This window comes from Stegodyphus dumicola, chromosome 1 (assembly GCF_044657685.1).
Source record: "Stegodyphus dumicola isolate Sdum_Otavi_A_Nest chromosome 1, ASM4465768v1".
NCBI lineage: Eukaryota > Metazoa > Arthropoda > Arachnida > Araneae > Eresidae > Stegodyphus > Stegodyphus dumicola.
The window spans coordinates 87397906-87425792 of record NC_140768.1 but is presented as its reverse complement, the minus strand read 5'-3'; the positions used below and the strand labels follow the sequence as shown (position 1 = coordinate 87425792).

Genomic DNA, 27887 nt, shown 5'->3' with positions numbered 1-27887 from the left:
TAATTCTATAAACAGACATACTTTCTTGTTCAGTTACAAAGTTCCGCTGTTCAAGTCCCGTAATTGTTGTGCCAAGAATACCGACTAACTTGTCAATCGAAATTTTTTCATTTTCACTAACCTCTCTGTCACCTTCTTCATGTCTTTATCCATTTTTTGCAGCAATTCCACTTTTTGTTTGATGGACATCGAAACATACTTTCGTTTTGTAGATCCTTTGGGAGCTCCAGCTTCGGAAATTCTATTTGACATAATTGAAAGTTCAAATTTACTTTTATAAAATTGCTCTTACAGTCTGCAAAAAATAATAAGCCGCATCCAATTCGAAGATTAAGGAACAATGCAATCATCAACATTAATTGAAATAGATAATTAGATAATTTTAGCTTATACCGTCCGTTATACATTAAACGCGCACGCGAAAACGTATTCTGCACTTGCGCACACGCATATGCGCAGTCGTAAATGCCTATGTGCATGTGTCAACGCTGCGCAAGTGCAGAAAGTTTTTAGCTTTGAGGTCCGGATTATGGGTATCCGAATTAACGACGTTTGACTGTAATTTATTTTTTCAATGTATCAGGTAATCCTTATTTAAGAATTAAAATGTGTGTTTTAAAGTGCTAAAGGTTGTTTTCTTTTCATTTGTTAGTGACTTTTTCATGTGTAAAAAATCACCAAATTGGACCATGGTGGTTGCACTTATACATAAGTACCTGTTACATATTATATAAATATATTATTTTCTTTGTATATAAAATATTCGGTAAAAGTTTACAATTGGGTGCCCCTTGTTTATTGGCGATTCTTTTCTGACGCCAAGATCGGCACCAGGAAGTCACAATTTCAAGATGGCCGCTACACATAACCAAAATAAGAAGTCGAAGAATTGCATAAGATCTGTGTCCACGTACACATCAATCTGTTTTTACTTAAAAAAACATCCTAGAATTGCACAAACTAGGCATTGCGCACTGTCTTAAATATGTCCATGTACACATCAATCTATTTTCATTTGAATAAAATCAGGAAGCTAAAACAAAGTTAAAACTATCGTGGTAACCAGAAGTGAGGTTTCATCGCCAAAACTTTTTTTAAAATGTCGCCAATCGAAGGGACACCCAATTCTACACTAAAGCTAAATATTCTTTCCCTGAACACTTATGTATCATTAGGGTTATAGCCATCTATTCAGATTTCATACCAATATTTGTATTTTGTGCTAAGATGTTCCCATTAGCAAAAGTACTATGTTTTGTTTGTTGTTGATTTTTATATATTATATCTACAACTAGTATCTGTTGATTAATTAATTAATTAAACAGCAGTCTGCTTCTTCAAATTTCTGCTGGAGTAACTGATGTCAGTTTAACAAGACTTCTGACAATTTCGTGGTTCATCATTCTGCCATTCATGGCACAATACATATTTGGGAAAGGAAACACCTCCTGCTTTTCAGTGTTTCTTCAAAAGCTCCACACAGCTGAAGGCAGATGATCACTGAACTTTGTAGGAGGAAGATGTTCTCCAGAGTCAACTTCCCTTTGAAGTATAAAACAGTGAACTTTATGGCAGTTGGATATTCTCAAATTGGCATTTAATAGATGCTAACTGATTTTGAACTCATCATAATTAATTAATCTAGCCATCTATTTTAAACTGAGTATCTGTATTTGTCACTGTCCAGTCCATTAATTAAATAAATCTCTTGACAAAAAAGTATCATTCTATCGCACCAGTTAAAAAGTAAATCCTGAACATCCACACACACACATATATATAATCTTTTTAATTAATTAATTAATTTGCAATCTGAAAATTTAAGATTAAAGTCTGATATCTCAAAGCAATACAGTCAAAGAGTATTCTGATTTCAGATCACAGTCTAAAATTTCAGGATAATTTATAAATGGTTGATCTTTACAATATGGTAACTGGTAGTTTGGCGACATTTTGGAGGCGATAAAGGTTACTACCTGGGACTTTGGTAATAATGTGAGCAGTACTCAGTTCCGATTACGCATTATTTTGCGTGAGGGAAATGAGAGATCATGGGATATGTCATGTGATATTAATAGACGAATTACCGTTCTTTAATCGGAAAAGGGGGGAAATCGGGAAAAAATGTGGAAATTTTGTATTTAGCTTTATTCTGTGTTGTGTGAAACAGTGTTTAATTTTTGGATCCCATGGCCCTAACTAAAGTGAATTCGAAATGGGTATTTAGGCATTGTGATAAAGAGAAGTTTGCTTTTTATTTAGCGGAGGAAGTATGGAGGAAAAATTCGCAGAAAAAATCTTTCAATAATTTTATTGAATGAATTAGAAAAGTGTATCCGCCACGTAATCAAGATTCTGAAGAAGATTAGGTAAGTTAGTATTTTTAATTATTTGAGGATATTATTTTTATGCATTTGTTCTAAATGTAAGGTGGAAAGGAATTTGGTATTATTGGGAAAATTGTTATTAGCAATGATTTAGTTTAAAGTAATTAGGATTGTAAGGTAATTTTTATTAATTTAATGTATGTGCTCATTTATATTTTAAGTAGTGTTTTTGAATTTAATTATATTTTAATGAAATGATAGTTACTTTGTGAATTTTATGTTTGTAGGAATTTGGTATACGTTTAAGTTGAAATAAACGTGCATGGAAATAATTTAAATATTTGATACTAAGTATTTGTATTGCTTGCGGTATGAATTCGTTGGTGACGTGTATAATGTAATAGATGATTTAGAGGTAAAAGTTTTTGGATATTTTATTTATTTTATATGTGGAAATGTTCATATTTGTAAAGGGTAAATACTTTTTCGCGATCAGGTAATTTCATATATGTTCTTTTTACCGGGTTTAAAAATTGAGAAAATTGTCATGTATTTTCGTGAAATTTTTCTAATTTATGAGAAAAAAGCAGTGTACATGGATATAGTGAAGAGTGTGCGCAATGCCATTTTTGTGCAATTCTGGGATGTTTTTTTAAGTAAAAATAAGTCGACGTGTACATGGTTTAGTGATATTTTAATTAAATGATAGTTATTTTGTGAATTTTATGTTTGTAGGAATTTGGCATAGGTTTAAGTTGAAATAAACGTGCATGGAAATAATTTAAATATTTGATACTAAGTATTTGTAATGCTTGCGGTATGAATTCATTGGTGACGTGTATAATGTAATAGATGATTTAGAGGTAAAAGTTTTTGGATATTTTATTTATTTTATATGTGGAAATGTTCATATTTGTAAAGGGTAAATACTTTTTCGCGATCAGGTAATTTCATATATGTTCTTTTTACTGGGTTTAAAGATTCAGAAAATTGTTATGCATTTTCGTGAAATTTTTCTAATTTATGAGAAAAAAGCAGTGTACATGGATATAGTGAAGAGTGTTCGCAATGCCATTTTTGTGCAATTCTGGGATGTTTTTTCAAGTAAAAATAAGTCGGTGTGTACATGGTTTATGTGTATGTGTTATTTTCAAAAACGCGTAAGGATTATGGTATTGTGCACTTTTCCCCAATTTTGCAGTGAATATTTGTCATGATTAAGCAGTTTTGTTTGATAAAATTTCTAGCATAAGTGTAATTCGGCTAGTAGATTGTTGGAAGAAGTGTTCAGTAGATAAAAAGAAAAGAAACATGTCTTTACTTCGTGAAGACAAAATGGCGGCGGGGAAAAAAAGAGGGTTGCTGTAGGAGAGTTGGTTGCCAAATTTTCGCCAAAAAATCGCCAAGTTACCATAATGTAAAGATCAACCTTATAAATTTTCAGCTTACCATAAAAGTTTCAAGAAAGTCACAAAATACTTTAGAATATTAAAAATACAAAAATTTTTTAATTTAAAGAACTGTAATCTATTTTTCACATTTCAATTCCAATTTAAATCGACACAATTTTAAAGCAAACAGTTATAATTAGTGTATTAGTTTATAAATGAATCTCCCAGGAGTTCAAGGCATAAAACATAAAATTGTACATCTGAAATAAGTTGTAAAAAATAGCAATGCCTTGGAAGGGAAAGGAAAACTTGCTATAACATTATTTTGTCACAAATTAAGGTCATATGGCACTCATTTAATAAAGAAAGGACTTAATTCTGGGTCCCTACTAAAGCTTAACCTTTAATTTCCTTAACTTTCTCTGATTTTAAATGATTAAATAATTTCCTTGACCAAAAATGATAAACTAGTTAACAAATTAGATAAAAGTAACTGAATAAGTGGTAGTTTTGGTACTTACAGAAAATCACGTCCACCACAAGAGACGGTGCCAATCACGCCAAACCAAAAAAAAAAAATTTATTAAATACAATAAAAAGACGTTCTATTCTTATTTTTCTTTAAAATTTATTATCATTTATTTATATTTAATTTTTCATTAAAAATTTCCATTATTTTTTTATTAAGAAGATATACTGTAAAAGCAATTATTTTTGCTAAGTTTTTCCCTAGGTGCCATTTCATGGCCATTAGCACATTTTTTTGAGGCTGGTAAGATTCCATAACTTTGGAAATATTTAATAGCATGCTCTTCTGTAGTAGGCAGGTCTCAAATTTTAATTTTTTTTTTCAAAAATGCGTGATAGACGGGGGGGGGAGGAGTCTTTACTCAATAATAACAACTAACACGTGTAATCAAGGTTACACCAAACCCAGCATGTTTGAAGAAGACTTTTCCATTTTTGGCAAAAAATCGCGTAGTTTGGTATCTTTTCTTTAATAGGCAAAAATGGTCAACATGATTTTCCACAAGTACTGTAGTGGTATCTTATCTATACCCTTGGTTTCAACATTTGTAGAATTACTTACATCTTTTTTCTTTTGTACCATTGTTCTTCCTATGCATATAATAATTTGTTTTTGCTTTAAAAACAACAGAGATATGCTAAAACTTGCCATCCTACAATATCGACATAGCACACAGGCCAAAGCAGACATGCACTATGCACCTGGATTGCCACATAAATACTTTTGGCAACATCAAGGACTGCCAAAAATCAAGGACTACAGAGGCTGTTCGCACATTTTTTTAGATAATTTCTTAAAAATCTTAATATTCTTATGCAATGCTTCTTAATTTTTTTTTGGTTTAATTAATTGTCTTGAAGTCATCAAAATTAGCAAATTTAATTGTTTAGCCTGTAATCTGCAAATTCCAAATTGTCAAAGGCTTGTTTGACGGCTGCTCTAACAGGTTATTTGAATATGGAAAGCCACAAGCGCTATCTGCCTAAGATGCAGGTTTCCTTCATGGAGGTCTTTCTAAGGCAAACTGGCTCGTATTCATGTTACACACGAGGGAAAGCACCAAAACCAATCATTCAGCCGGCCCATTCACCTGGGATTGAACCCAAACCAGTCCGAACTACTAAATTCAGCAGTTTTACCTATTCACCAATTGGTAGAGAACAGCCTTTACATGGAGGTACCATTCCAACTACCATGTAAAAACAAATTACGGTATATTTTCGACATTATATTTGATTAAATTTCATTTTACACAAACAAAAAAGAACTTACTTCTATATCCATGTGAAACAAAGAAATTTAATGCCAGACAAGGAAACAGAATATAAAAAGATGAACCCATGATTCTGTACCTGTAATTAAAAAAATCTTAGAGCAAGAAGAAGCTTTCAAGCAAATACGACATTAAGATACGTATATCTTGAAGATTAAGGAATAACTCAATTCATAAGAAAAATTAACACGTTCACACCCTTTATGTAACTTTTAATTATTTACAAAACTAACTAAACAAAAACGGCTGTTGAAAAAGACTACTAGCAGAATTTTATAAGGACTTATTACAGAAATAGCTTGTTTGTTAGGCACATTTTACTATTGTTTCTTTCAGAAATGCAATTTGACTCCCAAATTAAATTATTTACAATGCTTCTTGAATGGCTTATATATTTTTAAAAGCTAACTAATGAAAATTTAAATTAATTCTGATTCTTTATATGACATCCGTTGACTGACCATCCTTTAGCACCATGTAATATATTTACTATTAAAATAAAATTAAAAAAAAAAAAAAAACTGTCTCTTAAGAAGAAGTCATTAGGATTAAAACAAAACTAAATGAACTTCACATTAGAATTAGAAAACAAGTAATTACTCCATTTTCAATTCAAGAAATTAATCATTTGATAATACAATTCATTTAAAGATGAAAATAGATTCTGATAATAATCATTAACTCTCAGAATATTTTTATACTTAAAAAATATTATCCACTTTTCGTTTGCTTCTATACAGTATTATCGAAATCCAAACGTCTCATATGTATTATTTATTTCAAATATGAATTATATTATTTCAAATATTAGTTTTAGACTTCAAACTCCGATCTCTGTAAGTAAGTATAATAATATGATGCTATAGTAAAAAATTCCCATTAATCTAATGATAATTCTAATGATTGACAAGTCAGCTACACGTCAGTTTACATTTATACAACATGACGTATGTGTTAATGACGTACCGAATAGATCACTAAGTCGTGACTCAACTAATAGAAGCAAATAAACAGAACACAGGATTAATCCATTTCAATTATTATTTCTGAAACATGAAAAAAATCATATGATAAATATTGACAACTTTTTTTTTCATTGACACGGTTTCAGTTAAAGAAAACATATAATCATTATACATTTACGAGTTTAAGACGAAAAATAAATTTCATTAATACGCTTTAGCTTAACGTGCTTTTATTTTTCAAAAATCACCTATTCTGACTAAAAAGATAACTTAATTATGCTTTGTTAAAAAATTATGTTCATTCAATTATCAGTATCGAATAAAAATAACGACTTCATTACCAATGTTTTCCTGAAAATAAAAGTATTAAGATATATTTATTTGCAATATTATTATTAAAAATATTCTCCGATTTTTGTTAACGACATATTAGCTCCGTTATATTTTCCCAGTTAAGGAACTGGTAAGCTCTGCCGCGTACTTACTGTGTCGAGACGTGGCATAAGCCTGTCAACTCCTTTCCATGCCCGCCATTTTCTGCGTTAAACGTTTACCGGTGGGACGAGTTCAAATCGTTCAAATACGTCTTACCTGTTTAAATTTCTGTCATCTAATTGTGTAAAATTATTAATATAACAAAGGTAAATATTAAGCAATGAGTTTAATTGCTTTTACATGCGAGTAATTAACATCTGAGTGTATTATAAAATTCTAACTTCGTATAAACTTTCCTGTTAGTACAATTACTTGAAATGTTATTTTTTAACTATGTTAAATTAATGTCAGCACTTTTATAATTTGTGTAAAATATAATTTACTTGGCTATTCGAGATGTTTAATTATTTTTAAATGCATGAAGCATTTGTTTAACGAATTTTTTTGTTCGTGCGGCTGTGGTTTTTAAAATGATCTATGTTTTGTTTTACTACTGGAGATCCTTTTAAATTTTATTTGATTTTAACTGTGTGATATAATCTATCGTATGGCATTCTATGTATGGTCATATTTCTCTAATTATTTTTCATTTATAACTTGTATGATGAAACTTTTCGCCTGTTAATCTGACCATTCAGATGTAGTCAGTCGTATTTAAAATATTTTGTAATGTAAAAATATTAAGATATTTTCGGCACTTAGATCTTAATATATGAAAATTTATAATTTGTATTACAGAAAAAAGAATTGTGAGCATCATTCAGGATGGGAAATATATTTGCCAATCTATTCAAAGGCCTTTTCGGCAAAAAAGAAATGCGAATATTAATGGTTGGTCTTGATGCTGCTGGTAAAACAACAATTTTATACAAATTAAAATTGGGAGAAATAGTAACTACAATTCCTACTATAGGTATGTTTTTCTTTAATGGTTAATATATTTGATTTATTGTATAACACAGTTACAATTATTTGCTATGAATTATGTTGGGAGCTTCCTAAAACCACCACTAATGGTTTCAGACTTCTGTGGTAATAATACATTAGGAGGAAAAATATTTAATATTGATGTTCTAAATAATATTGGTCATTTCTAGAGTTGGTGATTAGCATCTGAGATTTAGTTGTGTATTTAAAAAATATTTGTATTCAAGAATTTATAATAGTTTTTAATTCATTTTAATAAAAATATCAATTCTAATCGGTCTATGGAGTCAATATTATAATGAATCACCTTTCTGTAAATGTAATAAATTGGAAAGATCGAAGAATTGCACAAACTCAGCATCAAGCACACTATCGGCAGCCAAATTTATACAAATTACCAAATGAGAAGGGAAAAAAAACTGTGTAATGGCTTTAAATGAGCCACATTATGCTGTGTACAAAAAGCAAATTTCGGACTGCCAAAAAGTACAGTATGCTGCCCATTGATATGCTGAAATATTAAAGTTCCCATGAAAGGGATTATAATTTGTAGTCACACTGTCTAAAATATCCAGAAAAGGGAAAATTCAGCCCAGGGGTGTTATGTACATGTTTGCCTTGTCACATAGGTACTTTTACATTACATGGTGCATTGTCTCAATAATTTTTTGTTTTTAATTGAAGGTGTGAGTGATCAGAAAATACCTAACTATTTAAACATGGATGATGGATCGGAAAATTTTTTTATGTATTGATTAACAGATAGCATTGTGAACAAAGCCAGTTTCTTGTGCAGAAACAAAAATAATCATTAGTGAACAAGTAATTATTTATTTTGTGTTTGCAATGGCTGCCAACTTATTTTTCTTGCATTCCAGTTCTAATAATTTGTTGCTTTTAATTCAGTATGCGTGTGTAAATTGTTAAATACTGAATTTAGTTTTGTCATTTCTGGATTGCAGAATTCTCGTGGCAACTTATTAAGTGTTCAAATTTCCATTAAATGTTATTAACCATCTCTAAAAGAGTAATAGGGATTGTTGTCCATTAACTTTTATGTTCCAACAATTTCAGCTTGTATTCTGGAATTTTAATGAACAATTTTGATTTCACTTTCATTAAAGATTTGAAATTTAATTCTAATCAGCCTTTGGAACTAATATTGTAATTACCTTTCCTTGAATAAGAAATTCTTTCTGCATACTGCTTTTTGTTGCAATGTTGAAGAAAATGTATTCCGGGATGCCCCTTGGCGAATGGCCAGCAAGGCACAATTTCGAGATGGCCTCTACACAAAACCAAAATAACAAATCAAAGAATTGCAAATTGTGTTCATGCAGACATCCGTCTATATTCACTTCAAAAAACATCAGAGAATTGCACAAACTCAGCATTGCACACTCAATTGTCCATGTACACATCTATCTATTTTCACTTGAAAAAGGAGAATAATGATGTCATATAATGTTAAAGTAAAATTACTCCAGATTAAATAAACTGCATTTTAAATCACAAAATAAAATAACATAAAAGGAAATGTATGTTATTGCATATACACACTATAAGAAGAAATAGTGATTTGCCATATTTAGAAATTTCTGTGGTACACAGGATTCCTTAACAGCATCCAAAAACTTTCTAAAATTATCTGAACTAGAATATGCATATTGTCATCACATAAATTCACAAAAATAAGAGTAAAAAATATCCTCTGTACTGTCGGTGGCATTTCTTAACGACAAAGCCATCTGAACAATCTTTACATTCGACCATACGCATTTCCTTCATACAAACAGGACACTTATAATGACTAATAAGTAAACCTTTATTTACACACCAGTCAATTAATGCTTTTTCCCCTTTCGTTCCAAATTGTATAGAACTTCAGATTAATTTCATCACATACAGCTATTTTATCGTGTACAGCCCAGAATAAGCAGTGTACTTCCTGACGTCCAATGCAGAAATAACCCCTTACAAATATTTTTCTATTGGTCAAATTCACTGCAATAACGTCCTAATAAGATTTCTATAACATTCAACTACTCGGGTTACCATAATTGAAACAACTTAAGGATAATCCAAGGGGTACCCTAAAATATAGACTACTTGCAATGTTTATTTTCTTAGTTATTAGTCAAATACTGAAAATCTGTGTTGCCTCTCAAAATATAAACATTCAGTTTATAGGTTCCGGAAACCGCAACATTGAGTACGAAATATTGAAGAACAAATACTTACCGAATAATGAGGTCATAATAACGAGTCATAACGGAAATACCAAATTATTGACATAAAAAAGTTTTAAAAAATAAGATAGTTTTTTCCTTCTAATTTCTGCATCGAGGTAAAAAAGCAGACGATTCACTCAACTCTTCGTTCAAGTTCACGATTCAAGTTGTTGTATATTTTCTGAGCTTTGTTATTCCACGAGATTGTTTAGTGCTGCCTTTTTTTTTATCCTGGTATTTTGTGGATAAATTAAGAATATTTTAAATTTCATCTCTTTTAATACAATGACAAGAATCACACAAATAATTTTACTGCTTGTAACATTGAAAAACGTAAACACATTGCTTTGACGGTAATGCAACATGATTGTGTATGATATATGGAAAAATAAAGATAAGCTGTTGAAATTTTACAGCAACAGTGATTCGAAGACCGAAAGTCTTTGCGTGATGCGAAATCGGCAAACCTCTGTGTGGATGTGTACATATAATACAATGAATAATATAATCAATTTATATATGTAATAATCATTTAATGCATATAATAAATTATTGCAATAATGTATATAATAATTTAATAAAATGTATCTAATACGCCTTATTTATTTTGCACTTTTAGTCCAAACATTTTATCTTTTCTGTCCTGAAATCCGCAAAATCCGCACAACCTCTGGTCCCAAGCATTGTGGATTTCTGGACTTCTGCTGTATATGGTATAAGCAAATAAATGTAGATAAAATTAATCTGTATGGACATTACTTAAGTCTGAAATATTCAGTAAAAACATGATTGGGCTAATCTTTGGAATATGGTAACAGGTAGTTTGGCGAAATCACAGATTATTTTGTCTCGGAGAAATGAGAGATCATGAGACATGTAATGTGACATTTTTCAGAAAATTCCGATCATGATTTTAGCTAATAAGCACTTCGAAACAATTTTGCTGCTAAAGTGCAGAATCGCCCACTTATTTGTTTAGTGCTTTTTACAAGAGTAAGAAGAATTGGATTTTTGTAAATTTTCTTTCACTTTTTAATGTGTAATGATCCTAATAGTGTTTAAGAATCAGTGTCATAAATTACTTGCTAAAATGCAAGTGAGAGTAACTGTGAGATGTTATTAGATTGCGATTTTAATGAGGCTTTTTGACAAACATTTTATAATTATAGTGGCCTTGTAAATTTATAATAACTAAAAGTATGTAACTACCTAGTTTAATTATTTGTAATAGTTTTGTAATGATCTCTGCATATCAAAGCGATTTATTGCCTTTCATTAATCCCTATCGTGATTATAAGACAGCACAAGAATGAAAATTTATCTAAAATTTATTCTTTGCATCTAGTGAAACTTAAAATAATACAAAACAACTTGTCCTCTGGAGCTTGAGTATCTTATTGGTACCTTAAATTGTGTTAACTGGATTATAACTCCAGAAGCTCTATACGAAACTATGGCACTATCTGCATCAGACAGAGTACAACTAACTTTCAAACCATGCAAACCATAGATACATCAGATCTATGGTTTTACTGATCAGCAGGTTTCTCTCTAGAGAAGCAGCAGCAGTGGCAACACCAAGCTTCTGTTACGAGTCATGCTGATTATAACTTTATTTGACATAAAATCCTCTGCCATTTGACATAAAATCTGCCTACTATTTACTAAACCTCTAGCCTGAGGAAGTATGTGGCAAATTGAGACAAAAGAAAAAAAATCAGTGTTAAGCTGTTAGTAATGTAAGATCTATCTCTGCTTTCCCACATACACTAATTTAGATCCTACAATGAACCTGGCGAATTCTCGCATAGGCGTGAAATAACTACCAGCACAGAAGAAGAGTGCAAAATAACCCTTTATTAACTCAAACTAAAATAACAGACAGCACGGATTTCCTGCATTACAAAAATACTGTTCACTTGTGGCGATAACGAAGTGTAGACTAGGATACAAATCAAAATCTGAAAAATAAACGAGTGCAAGAATGCACTTCAAAATTACTCCTAAGAGATGGACTCGCAGAAATCTAACCGCTGTGATACTAAACTGATAAGGCCAAAAGGCTTACTCGAGTGACCACGAAATAACAATGAAACTTGTGCTAGGCTAGCGAATAATAATAATAAATAAATTGAGTAAACTGAGATAATCACACGTTTAAATAGCACTTCACTTTAAATTTACATCCTGACAAGAGAATGTGAGATGAAGTTTGAGAAGTTGAGAACAGGAAAACTTAAAATAAATTTGTTATGCAAATTAAGAAAAACCCTACAGTAAAACATAAATAAAATGCCACTATCTTCAAATATGTCCAACTATTGTAAGTAAGTGTACAATATCCAATGCTACTTTTTAAAGTTGATTTTTATGTTCAATTTTATTTCATAATTATGTTTAATAATAATGCATCCCACTTGCGGTTCTATTTTAGTCTTAAAATGGCATTATAAAAGTGAAGTTCAGGCATAGATAATATCTTTAACTGAATTTATTCAGCTTCCATTTGCCAATAGGTCCTTAATTTTTTCATTAATTGTCCTTAAAAGTCCTTAATTTCTGCGTGCAGAAATGTGTACGAACCCTGTACAAATAATAATTTTTAGGTACTTTTTTGCATTTAAGAATTAACTGAACTTTCAGGTATTAATTAAATACTATTTAAAGTAAATTCATTATTAAAAAATATTTTTCTTTCTAGATATTTTTATCATTTAAAAACTCTCTTTTTGTCATTGAGAAAATCTTGATTTTTAAGTGTCATAGGTTGTCATGTAATTTAATGTACTGTAGACATCTATAGAATGTTTTTATGAAAATTGTAGCCTATTATGGCTTTCTAATCAGCTACTATATGATTTAATTTTGTCTTGCATAAATATGTGATACATTATTAATTTTATTTGTGTCGTACTTAAGACTTCATTAACTTTTTCATTCTCGTGTAAGACTTTTCTCAGTATAAAAGTGTAAGAAGATTACAAAATGAAATTAGCCAAAGAATTAACATTTTCAATATCTAATTAAATATTGACATTAAAAAGGATTCTGTCAATTTCTGTTATTTTGTTGAGTGCTTACTTTGCCGATAATCGTTTCATCAGCCAAATTCACCTGACTATCATTTCCATTGATGCATACTTTAAAAAAAAAGGATCCATAATTATGAAAATAAACCACACTGCTTAATTTTGCCAAATTTTCACCTTATTTTTACCCTTCCCCTAAAATGTAAGGAAAAAATACAGCAGTAATAGTTTATATCCTTGTTCATAAAAGCAAAACATAACAGGAGAATCAGTTGGGATTGTATCAAATGAAAGCACATATTATAAGTGTTGTTATGTCCCCCTTATCCATAATTGGCTGTAAATCATCTTGTTTGGCTGCAGTTTCATGGTAGACAGGATAATATGTGTATACCAAATCATATTATAATGTAGTAACCTAAATAGTATGCTATAAAATTAAAGTAAATTTTCAGTCTTTTGAGATGGCACCAGCATAAGCATCTTCCAGAAGCTTTTTTTACATTTGAAGGTTGTTGGCTGTGCAGTTAAACAGTTCAGTTGCTTATGCATTATAAAGTGGAATTATGTTGATTCAACGTTATCTTGAAGTCGTGTCGTTGTGTAGCATGAAAACTAGCAGGGTTTTCGCAGTTGGCAGCTGTCTTATTTTTTTAAGTAAATCACGAATTAAAAACTGTTTCTCAGATATAGGTTAGAATTCATATTTAAATACATTTGATTATGTGAAATATGTTCTTAGCTATTTAGATAACTGTACATTTAATAACTATGTATAAAATTGTTTTCAGTAGAAAAATTTTCTCATACAAGTCACTAATTTGTTATTTTCAGGTTTCAATGTAGAAACTGTGGAATATAAAAATATAAGTTTTACTGTTTGGGATGTTGGTGGCCAAGATAAAATCAGACCTCTTTGGCGACATTACTTTCAGAATACTCAAGGTAAGTATTTCATTTAAGGATGCTTTAGCTGACAACTTATTTAAGTACACATAGATTTTTAAGGTAACCCTTTCATAAAAAGAATGCCTATCGAAGTTCAAGAAATTTTTTCACCGCCATAATTGCAGTTGTCATTCGAATAGCTTCAAAACTATTTTTGGGGTCTTTTTATTCATGCCACATAAATATAGCAAAATTGGACTCCAAATGATATCTTGCAAAAGAGTTTTGGCATATCGGATTGGGATTTCAAACCAAAAACACTTTTTCTTCCATGAAATAATATACCACATATCATTGCATGCCCACTGTGTATGTGCATCCAGCTATATTTTTTCTACAAAGACATAGTAGTATAATAATTTTATTGCATTGAACCAGATTTTTCGAGCAAAGCTGCTTCTGTAAAGTTAGTTAAACCAGCCAATGGTTTGGTAATAGTGATTTTTCATATTATATGATTAATGTTTTTTCTTTTGACCAACAATTAGTAGAGCATAATGCCGTCTAAAAAGGGAATTTTTTATCTGTGAAAACAATTTGTTACAGATGTTACTTCGATGGTGCTGTCCTCCATTAAGGCAGTTCCTGGGGCATTATTTATTTACCTGTATATACTTACAAGGTTTCATTTCATGATTGCTCTTACAAGGCCAGTACTTGAAAGAATTTTCTTTTCTTGATAGAGCACAACAGTTTGTTACCTGATAGCTAAAGTGCACTGGAATTCAGATAATTTGTGTATAATCTGTGCTCATTTGAATGGGAATGCGAACAAAATTTTGACTTTTTTAGAAAATTTGGTAGGATAATTATTAATTTATTAAGAAATTCAACGATTCCAAAGCGAGCAGTGGCAGCACTGTACGGGGGGGGATTTATCTCCAGCGCTAGACTATCTATCGGAAATTCTAAAGTTATGCTCTTTTAAACATTTTTTGGATATTGCTGTTGAATTGAATTTTATGCTTTATGTGCAAAAAATGGGATATTTAATAAAGGTAACACACAAACATTAAAGAAAAATGCCCTGGGCATAATATAAAATCTGAAAGCTTTTTATGTAATTTCACTCAGTGCAAGTTTTTTTATCCCCTACCCCTCAGTTCTGATGTTTGCGATTACAAAGCTAATAAATATATAAGATTTTTAATTCAAATATGCTGTATATTCCAGCATATATTGTGCACATTTAATACGAAAAAATAAGATTGAAATTTACAATGTGTGTTATGCACCAGATATAAAAATTAGGAAAAGGGAACGAAGAGTGTATAAAAATTAGATTTCTACATGTACCTAAATGCTGTTTATTTGTTTTTAAATATATACCTTATCTTAATTTTCATTGTTGTATAACATGAAGTTCTTCATATTCATCTTTCCTGATATCTTCAAGCACATCTCTGAATTCTGTTGCATGTTCACCATCACTGTTGCTTTGATCCGTAAATAAATATTCATCTTCCATTCCATCTAGATAGATATAATTCCATTTTTTAAATCTGGAATAATTTCATTCCATGCTTTTATTAATCCACTCACACATTACTCCTTTACTGGCATGACATATTCGGCCTTCTTTTGCAAATGTTTTTTCACTTTCTAACGTCCACGTATTCCATTGCCCCTTAAATTTTCTTTAAGTGGTGTATTGATACACACATCTGTAGGCTAAACTAATGGCGATAATCTGCGTGGAATAACTGCCATAGTGCTGGAATTACTATATTATACTTTTCCAGCAATTTCTTTTTATTATCCATTATACGGGATCTGAACATGTCCCGAACTAAAAGACTTCCTAGAATCTGTAAGGCAACAGGACGCTTTTCCCTAACATTTCTTATTTACGATTTCACACTGTTTTTGACCATTGGCGTTTTCGTGAACATGGAGAAAAATACCATTTGGGAAATCGCATTTTTAAAATGTCTTTCTTTTAAACATAACCGTGAGATTTAATTTTGTACTTTCTGCTAAGCTGGAAAGCACTACAGTGAGGTGAGGTGAGGTGAGATTTTTCATGACCTGTTGTTTTTATGTGAAGTATTTTTGTTCCTGTCACATCATTTATTTCCTATTATATCAAACAATTAATGGAGTTTTATCCATATTTTCGGAAGTAATTTTTTTGATTTCATAGTTGAATAACATACTTTTGGAAACTTATCAGTTGTCCAAATCTTTCAGAAGCCTGTGTGAAACTTGTTTTTCCTCATAGAACTAAATTATTTCATGCTATATATTGACTATGTCAACTTAAAGTTACTTTTCACTTTCATTGTATTCTTTTTTGTCACTTTGAAGGCAAATAAATGTATGTTGTTTCTTGAAACAATTAATCCATTATGGTATTTTCTAGGACCAATACTTTCTTGTAGGATAAAACATTCCATTAATCCTTTATGCAAAGTGCATTTATTTTTTGACATATTTACTTCCACTCATATAGTAAGCTTTTACCGATACCAAACATCCTTCCTGCAGCAGATTTCCATTTTCTTTCACAAATTGAATGGCTCTGCATTTGAAACCAGCACATTGTTTCTTTCATAGTATATATGGCTGGAGCCATATGAACTACTAAAAGGAATATTAGATCAACTTTTTTCAACTAAAGCAAATGTGATTTGTCAAAATCAGAGCCTCACATGGCTACAGAAAGAGAAAACATCTTTCTCCTAATTCCATGAATTCATTTGCCTCGGAAATGCATTCTTACTCCAAATTATTCTCCCCATTTTCTCAAAACCCTAGAATAGCATTCTTGTACACCCTTGCATTGTGTACATACCATCATCTTTGCAGAATTATTTACTCCTTCAAGTGTTCCCCCCCCTCACGCATATTATTACCCTTATTGCCTGTCAATTCAATGTGCCTTTGAAAATCTTCGAATTTATGACTTCAAAAGATAAGAGCAGCATGCATGTATCTTTCAGTTTCTTCTTAAAGAAAAGCATGTGCATTTTATGGTGAATATACCTAAAAATTAAAAAATGTCGTTTCAAATTAAAGGTGTGCATTAAACACCAGAATATACAGTATTTTAGAAGTTGACATTTTTTAAAAATACTTTTGTGGTATATTAGAGGCTGGAGCAGAATTTTCATGTGTCCATTAATTATATTAAATTCTTTTAGGTTTGATATTTGTAGTTGACAGTAATGACAGAGAACGTATTGGAGAGGCGAGAGAAGAATTAATGAGAATGTTAGCTGAAGATGAACTTAGAGATGCTGTCTTACTGATATTTGCTAACAAACAGGTTTGTAATTTGAATTTATTTTATTAATTATATAAAATTCAAAATTTTTGTGTTATTCCACCTTATATTTCCTTAATGGTTTCTTTGTCAACAAAACAGGAAGATGGAAAACCTTTTATGAATATAAGTAATTAAAAAGCTGAGAAAGCTCGAATTTATTTGACAAAAAATGCATTTAAAAAAAATTCAAGAGATAAAAAAATAGAAGAGGAAAAATACTTATGTTTTAGTGCAATCACCTTAATGCAATTCTGGAGTTTTTTACAAAACAGAAAAGACTTACTTAGTACATACAGCATACTTGCCAACCTATGATGCCCACCAGCGGCCGAGTGGTAAAGTCGCTGAACGCTGGTAGTTCGGTCCGAGGTTCGAATCCCGCGAACGGGCTGGCTGCATGGGTGTTTTCGTGGTTTTCCCCATGTGTAACGTGTATACGAGCCAGTTTCTCTTAGAAAGTCCTCCACGAAAGGCACCCCTCCCCTTAGGCAGATAGCCCTAGTGTGCTTTACCATAATTAAATACACCACACCGCCAACCTATGACACTAAAAAATCAGGAGATTTTTCACAATGTTAAAAAGACTTTTTAAATGATAAAAATATAGTTTTTAATAATGAATTAACTTTAAATTGTTACTAACTCTTAAATGCAAGCAACTTGTAAAAGACATATTTATTACTTGCATCATTTAAGAAAAGAAAAAAAAAAGACACACTTTAATCAGTTTTTGTACAAATGTTATGAACAGTGGCAGATTTTGCTTTCATTAAAGAAACTTCATAATTTTGTTCATAGCAATTGCCACGTAAGCCTGCTTTCGCTAATAAAAGTTTTTCTAATGGTGTCATCACTAATATTAGATTTAAATTTAGTCCTCGTTTTCGCAACAACACTGAAAATCCTCTAGCACTCTGCATTACTATGGGGAACTGTCAAGATGGCCAACATAATTCTAGACAGTTCACTATATTTTAAAATTCCATCAGCACCTTTCAGTTTTCCATTTAAACTCCACTAGGTGTCAATCCTAGCTGATTTTATAGCTTCATCCAAGTTTTCTAATTGTAAACTGCAAAATTGCGACTGCAATATTATCAGTGGCAACATCAATATCATCATCTTTCATGACTAAATGAAGTAACACATGAAATCTGTTCAAAAAGTACCTTATATCAGAAAACGATGCATTTGCTAGAGCAGAAACATCAACAACTTTAGCATGCAAAAACACTTCATCGTTGACTAGAAATTTATGTAGTATGTAATCACATACTCGACAGAAGTAACTTGTAACATGAAGATAAAACTTATTTTTGTCCTCTTCTGAAAGTCTCTTCAGAGAACAGACATTCTTCATTAATAAATGTTTGGTCGGTCCTTTGTTTCCATAGAAAAATTTAATTTTTCGTTTTTTCAACTCTTGTTGTTTTTGTGTACGCACATGTTTGAGAACATCCTCCCTTCCATTGTGCGAAATCGAAAGATTGCATCGACAGATGGTACACATCACAAATTTATTAAATTTCCTTGTGGAAATAATGGAAGGAAAGTCAACTATGTATGATTTTTGAAATGTACACGAGTATTTCACCTTTCTTGCAGACGTAACAAAAGATGATAATTTCTAAAACTATTTCCCGAAGGCACGTGTACTCGAGCAACTCAGGACAAGATGAACAAAATAACTAAAGAACATCGAAATAACAGCCTTGTGCTTGCTTTTTGCTCATTGACTAATATATGCCAGATGACACACAGCGGAGTTCGATGCTCATTGGAGAACTGGAGAATGACGTTTCTGGATACGTATATGCTCTCACTCACAAAGCAGAAGTTCTCATCTGAATCACAAGGTTTTGTTTTAGATATAATTTAGAGAAAATTCAATTGCTTTCAGACGTCCAAAATCTTTTTATTTTTTTTTTGTTTTTTTTTTTTTTTGTTGTTGTTGTTGTTGTTGTTATACTATGCGTATGGCAAAATCACTAACGTTCTGCAAAGTTAAATTTCGGGGGGGGGGGGGGGTAGGTAAAGTTCAGATTAAGAAAATATGTATAATTAACACAAATAACACTGTAATTAAAAGGAGAAAATGAAATGAATGTTAATTGAAAGGATTTCAGTTATTACTTTTAAATAGGTACATGATGCAGTTACTCCTTTTAAAAAAAAAAAAAAAAAAAGCTTGGACAGTGGAGCACCCTAACATTTTTATGGTAAGGAGTCCCAAAGTTTTCAGTACCTGTCATAAAGTATCCTTCTCTTTCTTTCTTTGGGTTAATCTCTATTACAAAATCAGACAGTTTCTATGCCTTTCTTAACAATTTCTTTAATTTCTTGTACACTGCACAAAAAAAAGGGGGGGCACTTCTATATTTCCCGTTCTACTGGGCCAATTGATAAAATTCAAATTGTGTTTTTCATGTCTCGAAATCGCAACTTAGGATATATATTAGATTTATATACATATATATAGCATCATTGAAACATAGGTATTTTGAAACAAAATTAGACTTTTTCTAAATTGACACACCAATATTTTTCCATAGTTTTTGCCGAAAATAAATTACTTAGGCAAATTTCTTAATTTATGGCAACCTAATTTCCTTTTCTTTTTCATTGCAGACGAACAGGAAAAAAGTCATCATTCATACTTTCAAATAATTTTAACAATGTGCATAATCCACATTTGGTGTTGTTATCGCTTAAAAAAACTTGCCAAATTTCAAAACACCGCAATATGTAAATTCATGTATATCTTGGAAAATTTTGAATAAAAAGACACTTAATTTTTTGCAGATATGCCTAGAGATACATCTACTTTAAGATGATGGTCAAAATTTTATAGGTTATAACAATATACAAAATTGTATTTGAAAAATTTATATTATATATTTTATTCAAAAAATATTTTTAAATACAAAATTTTAAAATAAATCATAAAAAATTGCCAATTATACTTGGATTAAGCTTAAATTTCGAATTTTGAAAGAAGGAATCAAGTAAGTTTAATAAAAAAAAAGATGATAATAAATGTAAACTACTCATGCGATTTTTACAAAACTAGACAGTTTTGCATAACTTGAATTGTAGAATCGAAATATGGGGAAAAAATTGGCTTGTCATTTAAGAAAAAGTTATATCAAAATATATCAAATTTTATATCAAAATACCTATATTAGGGCAGTGTTATATATAAATCTAATACATATCCTAAGCCATGCTTTCGAGACATAAAAAGCCCAATTTGAATTTCATCAATCGGCCCAGTAGAACTGGAGCTCTAAAACTGTACCCCCTTTTTTTTCTTCTTTTTGCACAGTGTACATTAAAGGCAGTTTGTCTCCTTTCATTATCTGCTTGTATTACAAGACCATCCAGTTCCTTTGTCATTCTCAACTAATTCTTCGATTTCTTCCATATCTGAAAATCTTGCACCACCTTTGCTTTTTGTGAAGTTTTTTTGGCTTATTTTCCAGTTGATGGAATTTTTTTTTAATTTGTTGGCAATTTGTGGCCAGAACTGATGCCAACAGACATTCTTTGTTGATGAATTCTTGGTTTCTATATGAGTTCATTTTCGCGGAAAATGAATTCCCATGACATCCTTTACACGGTTACAAAGTTTGATAACATTTGATCCAGTAGTTTTCCTTTTATGACCGTTTCAAAGTGAAATTTTAATTATAACCACCCTGTATATTATTAAATTTTAATTTGAAGCTATGCGTTATATGTATACCATGCGTAAGATTTTCGCTTTTATGGAAAAAATTAAGAATCGAAGCAAATATACTTAGGATATTAGACCAAAACTGAAAAAATTTCCCCTCCCTCCGAAAATAAAATATTGAAACTTCGATCATGAATTTATTGAATTATCAAAATATTCAATTTGACTTATCTTCTAAGTCCTAGTTCCGACAACAATTCCATCAAAACTTCCAAATTACTGAAGCTGAAGTAAAAGGTTTAGTATATATTCACTGTATGTTAATAAAGGTATAAGAGTGTAACAAAAAATAGATTATAGAATTTACGCTGATGCAACTATTTGACTGAATGCACAACATGTAATGGAAGAGAAGGCTTGTAGAGATCTGTTTTTGACATGCCTCTAAAAGTAGATGTCATACTCCTTTTGTCTCTTCAGGCCTTTAGTTTTGGGGAGGAAAAAATCATAAGAAGACAAATTTGAAGAATATGCAGGACAATTGAGTACACATACTTATTTTCGGAGCACAAGCGGTTCTCCGATTGGTTATTGAATAATGAAAAGATGCATTGTCATGCAATACAAAACATTTGGAATACGTTTTCTGACTGAAAACGTAAGATTAAAAGTCATCTGCTTAATTCACAGCCATTTACAAGTCAACTACTCGGGCAATTGCAGAATCGTTTTGATCCTAAGCTTGTAAGACAAACGTAATATCACTAGATTTAAACACTTCTTTAATCTTCCGAGAACATTCCTTCTTTAGATCATATTTCAAGAATATTAAGTGAATACAATTATTGCAAAAGAAATTGAATATTCATTTGCACTACGGCTTGGTAGTTTACTAACCAAGTTAACAAAACTTAAATTCTGCTTTTTGTGTCTATGTATACAACAATATTTTAAATATTTACAAATAAAATATTAAATTAGAGATTTAATTGGAGCCTCACCAGTTGCCTAGCATTTGAAGATTGTTAAATACTAATTGTTTGTTGCGAAGTCTAACCCAGGCTGCATGGTTGGTTTTCGTAGTTTTCTAGGTTCTCTTTACAAAGGTTCTCTATGAAAGCATCTTAATCAAATAACTCCCATGTTCTTTCTATGTTCAAATAACCAACTAACCTAGTTTAAGCGTGATTTCCAAGGGAAGTTACTAGCAAAACCCGAATACTCGTTAAAAATCATGTAGCTTGCCAATCGGGAGTAACATGGAAGATACGGCGCCAATAATTGAATTGCTGTTACGGTACGCTGTTTCTAAACTTAGATGGTCATTCCTTAATTAAATAGCCTGCTGAGCGGTAAAGACGCTGATCATTTGTAGTTCGGTCCGAGGTTCGAATCTCGTGAACGGGCTGGCCACATTGGCGTTTTCGTGGTTTTCCCCATGTGTAGCGTGTATGCGAGCCAGTTTCCCTTAGAAAGTCCTCCACGAAGGCATCCCTCCCTTTAGGCAGATAGCCCTCATGTGCTTTGCTATAATTAAATAATCCAATCCTTAATTAAATATAATTGATTTGTAACTTCTACTAGGACTGACGGTAAGAATTGAAGTGCAAATAAATAATATCGTGTGCAATCTTGATTAATATAAAATTAAAAATATGTGCATTCAGGCAGAAAGTTTTTTGAAATATTTGCAATTACTTTATAAGAAGGATTTATTAATAACCATAATAATTACTTATTATATTACTGATGATTAGGATTCAGTTCTTGACAATTACATTCTAAATTAGAATTTTAACGATATAATGAAAATATGCTACGCACAAAAATACATTTTAGGATAAAAAATGAGTTTATTTTTTATGTTTTAAACCTTCTTAAATTCATTTAATAAACATCGTATCCTCGTTGTTAATTGAATCCAGAATTTTGGGTGTCGTTTATATAATTATACTTGTCTACAGAATCTGCTGACTTATCCAGCCATTAAGTAGCTGCATATCATTTCTACATAACCATTGAACTTCCATTAATTCAGTCTCTAGAGGGTTGTATGTTTATATCATAATTTGACTTTTATAAAAATGATTATTCTAAATCTTATGTTTCTATAAAAATATACTGTGCCTTAAAAATATGGATGATAGTATCAGCCACTTCAAAAGCAACAGTTTGTTTAGAAATAAATTATGCAGTTAATGTCATAAAATTCAAATAAATATCAAACGAAAATTCTCAGTTTTAGACAATTCGACTTAAACGAAGTAAAGTAGCAGACGATAAAACGCTGAAGGTAAAAATTTACTCTTATATTTAAAAAAAAAAGACAGAAATTTAAAAAAAGTTAAAAATTTGAATAATATCATCTATAATTTAAAAAAAAAAATAGCTTTTCATATAGTATTAATAAATATTTATTTCGCATCATTGAGGGAAAAAATGTCATATAATTAATTCTCTGTAAAATTTTACTTGAAATTTAAGGTTAAAAATAGCTGTGGCAATTCACTGTAACAAAAATCCATTGACCACATTTGATGTTATTATCGCTCAAAAAAAGATGCCAAATTTCAAATTGCGAAAATATGTAAATTCGTGTATATCTTGGAAAATTTTGAATAAAAAAGTCTAATTTTTTGCAGATATGCTTAAAAATACACCTACTTAAATGATGATGGTAAAAATTTTACTTAAGATGATGGTAAAAATTTTGTAGGTTATAATTCAAAAATTTTTTCGAAAAATTTATAAAAATTATTTAAAAATAGAAATTTAAAAAATAAAACACAAAAAATGGGTAATTTTATTTGGAATTAACCTAAATTTCGAAATGTGAGAGAAAAAATCAAAAACATTTAATAAAAAAAGAGATATTAATAAATATTTGCCAAATTCAATTAACATTGAGGAGCTAATATTTTAAAAACTACTCGTACGATTTTTGATTTTTACAAAACTTGGTATTCTGGCATAGTTTGAGTCGTAGAATCGAAATATGGAAAAAAATTGGTATGTTATTTCAGAAAAGTCCGATTTTGTATCAAAATATCTGTGTTAAAATAGTGGTACATATAAATCTAATATATATCCTAAGTCGCGCTTTCGAGACATGAAAAAAGCAGTTTGAATTTTGTCAATCCCTCCAGTAGAACGGGAGATATAGCACTGTCCCATTTCTTTTTGAGCAGTGTACATCTAATTATGCATTTTATTTTCATCTTATTTTAAAATAATAAATCAAAGCTTTCTTTCTTTACTTAGATTTTTTTTATATAAATGTGTGAAACTAATTAACTCTCAGAATGCCACAACAGCCTTTATCTGGTCATCAGAAGTTCTGTTACTTATATTACCTTATAATTTAAGATATTTTACTTTCTTTAATGTAAATATCATCATAATGAATGTAAATTTATGAAAATACTGGCTAAAATAAGTAAACTACAAATAATAATGTTTATAGACTGATCTTTATGACAGATCTAAAATCCTGCGCTACACAGAAGGTTAAACATAAATGTGTTGTTTATCTGAGGAAGAAGTTATAAAAAAGAACGTCATGTACATCTGAAATCGATGTGTTTGTGTTTCCTGCTTGGTTGTCAGTAAACAAAATCTTATAAATAGTTCAGTAACGTGAAATATGTGTTATAAAATGAATTTAAGCCAATTTGGAGTTCTTTTAAAATGGTGTCCTTGTGCAGCAGTAAAACTTCTAGGAAGTCCTTAAATTTTCATATTTCAGGGTTGATAGTTATGAGTCTCAGTAATTTTTTTATCTTCAGATTTTTCATTTTATTGAAGACGATGTGGGAAATATAATTTCTGCCATTATATTTTTTAGGATCTTCCCAATGCCATGAATGCTGCGGAAATCACCGACAAACTTGGCCTCCATTCCCTACGGAACAGAAACTGGTACATTCAGGCCACGTGTGCAACAAGTGGAGATGGTCTATACGAAGGCTTAGATTGGCTGTCAAACCAGTTAAAAAATCAGAAGTAGCCCATGGATCTTAATGAACAATTTCACATAATGAACTTTGAGGACCTGTGCATGCAGTCTTTCCATGAAAAAAGTGGAATTGTTTGTTCCAGATTTTCAAGCGCTACCCTCATTTTATAAGCCTTCAACTAAAAAGCTGTTATTAAATTTAATTTCTTCAGTTTAGTTTAAGGCTAATTAATTTGGGTTGCAATCAAGAAACATGTAATACTGTGGATTAAAAAAATTCTGGAAAAATGGCATATGTTTGTAAATAAACAAGGATTATTTAAAACTCTCGGCTTCATGTTTAGGGCCCAAATGATCATCTGTTTAACATTGTAAAAGGTGTCATATGACACTGTATTTGTTTAGCTTTTAAGATAATTTATCGCATCAAAGGTATGCTCATATTTTTTTTTGTCTGTGCTTGGTGAATGTGACTGGTATGTGAATGAGCTGGTACTCGTTTCATCAAAATATAGATAGTTCTCTTGATTCAGTATGTTTCTTGTATTTTTCCTTTAAATAAAATATCAGATTACTATTACTTTGAGTAATTTGCATTATCAGTTACACTTTTGTTCAAAATCGGGAAAGATCTCAAATAAATTACATCTTGCAACCTGATTGAGGCCAAATTAAATTTTAGTATGGTAGGTTTTAAAATTCTTTAACAGTATTAATGTTTATGAACAGCTTTTGTAAATCTCACTTCTGAGTGTGTATTTTATTGCATTATATCCAAATGATAATTTTCCTTTGTGTTGCTAATTTATTTTCTTGAAGTTTATTAATTTAAAATTTATCAGTACGTTCTGTTAATTTCATACACCCGTATCCTTTATTATGTTTTCAATCATTTTGTCATAATTTGGTTTTATTAAAATGTGTAGTCATATTTAAAGAATATTTCAACTGAAAGGAAAATTAGAGTTGTATTTGAAGTAGTTGTATATTTTTTGTATTGAATATAAAATATTCGATAGCATGTGTTGGTTCGTCTGTATTTTGTTCATTCTTTTTATTAAAATACCTTTAAAAGAATGATGATATTTTACACATTCAATAATTAATACAAACATTTTATTCTACTGTAATATTTAGTTTTTTTTTTTTTTTTTTTTTTTTTTTTTTTCCAAAGATTGCAATTGATATAACAGCTCTTGTTGTCAAAGTAAAACTGGTATGTGATACATTAGTTCAAAATTTTACCGATTTTAGTCTTAATTATTTTTCTGAAAGTTTTCTTATCAAATTATGATTCTAATAATGTATAGATATTAGAGTATTAAAATATCTGATTATTCTTTATAGAATGTTTTTGTCTGCTGTTGGGGGGAGGGGTAGTTGTCTTTAGCAGTAATTTTTTTACTCTAAAATGCAAGTGCCCTTCAATTGGAAATAATAGTTTTTGCTTTATTAAATTCCATTTTTACAAAAAGGTAAATGCTCTAAAATGAATGAATTTTTTATTTATTTATTTATTAAAATGATTGCGTTTTAAGTATGCTCTTTAAAAATGCCCTGCCATTAAATAATTTTGTAAAAACTGATGGATTGATTTTTAAGTAGTTCTGTGGTATTGCTGAAGTATTATGTTTTATATATTTTTAAAATACATTACAAAATATTTATATTAAAATACTGTACAGTTTTGTGGGTTAAAATGATGTATTCCAGAATTAAGTTGAGTAGTAAGTTTATTGTGCCATGAATTTTAGGGAAATTTCTGAGACTTTGCGAATATCAAGTTTTTCACGATTGTCTAATAAATCCATGAATTTCAGATTTTTCCTAGTAGTTTATTAATTTTGTAACCATCATAGATTTCATATTTAAATATGTTATGTTTAGATAATTTTAAAACTGCATTTCATTAAAATTTGCTCAAAGAATACATTGTAGAATAATTATCTAAAATCTGCAGAACTTTGAATAATGAATTCCAGTTTTTGCTAGACTTTCAAAATATGAAGGAAAAAAAACTGTTTTCCAAAATCACTTTAATCACCCTCTTTTCTCAGAATCCAATAATTAGTTTTGATGTTGAATATCTTATCAAAGCATGCTATTTAATAAAGAACTAATAACACATCAAAGTGGCATTCTTTTACTTGGAAATCTTAGCCTTTGCAGGATGGGCATGTCAAATGTGCATCTGCCACCAACTGTATCTCAGACTTGGTGTGTCATATTACATATGTGCCTCATATAATTTTTTTTTTGGGGGGGGGGTACGTAAACAGAGCTGATAGTTAATTGAATCAGCTGATGTAAACACATATGGATGTTCTCGAAGCTTTGGATATTTTTGTTTTTATTTCTGGTGGCATGGGGATATGTCTCCTATTTTTTCCATGTTTAGCTAGCATTCAGGTGAATATTATTTCAAATGGCAAAAAAAATATAAGGATAAAGTTTTCAAATTAATTCTAACAACTACCTGGGTGTTTTGCTCATAATGTGCAAAAATTGGAATAGTTAGAGCACAAATTTATGTAAATTTTTTCCCAAAAGTTAGGCTTAGCTGTGAAAATTAGACATCCTAACAAGAAAATGCATCCTGTTAGCACAATATCAAAGAGAGTGGCTCAGTGACTGAGTTTAACTGCCATATTTATTATGCCAAATTACAAGTTTCTTAATATAAGATTAAGTAACTGAATGTTTATAAGTTTAAGAGATTGTCACTATAGTTCTAAAAATTTACTGTATGTGCAATAAAGCTTCATATTATGTACTGTCAAAGATGAAATTTTCTTTTTTATTATGAAGTTTTTATGAAAATCCGCAGTTGAAGTCTGTATTCCCTGATGGTTCTCAGTAGTAACCTTCCCCCCTCCTGTAAGATCTCACCATCTATCTGTGGGCAATAATGTTTACGATGGGAATATAATTAT

The 27887-nt window shown here is 30.4% G+C and overlaps 2 protein-coding genes across 4 annotated transcripts in view; one reads left to right on the top strand and one right to left on the bottom strand.

Annotated features, from left to right (window-relative positions):
• LOC118197609 (uncharacterized) overlaps positions 1-6645 on the bottom strand; it is a 35416-nt gene extending 28771 nt beyond the window's left edge. Inside the window, exons 1-2 of one of the 3 annotated variants that reach the window (XM_035369154.2) lie at positions 6487-6645; positions 5520-5599 (exon numbers count right to left, since the gene is read on the bottom strand). In XM_035369154.2, the coding sequence (XP_035225045.1) occupies positions 5520-5589 (70 nt within the window). In that variant the 5' untranslated portion in view covers positions 5590-5599; positions 6487-6645. Of the gene's footprint in view, positions 1-5519; positions 5600-6221; positions 6446-6486 lie in introns of those variants that run through there. The other 2 variants (XM_035369139.2, XM_035369146.2) reach the window with 2 other exon arrangements.
• Positions 6646-6969: 324 nt separating this feature from the next.
• LOC118197629 (ADP-ribosylation factor 1) lies at positions 6970-25534 on the top strand. Its single transcript, XM_035369166.2, has 5 exons — positions 6970-7126; positions 7659-7833; positions 13942-14052; positions 17199-17323; positions 24844-25534. The coding sequence occupies exons 2-5, from the start codon at positions 7686-7688 to the stop codon at positions 25003-25005; spliced, it is 546 nt and encodes a 181-aa protein (XP_035225057.1). The 5' UTR covers positions 6970-7126; positions 7659-7685; the 3' UTR covers positions 25006-25534.
• The last annotated feature ends 2353 nt before the right edge of the window (positions 25535-27887 follow it).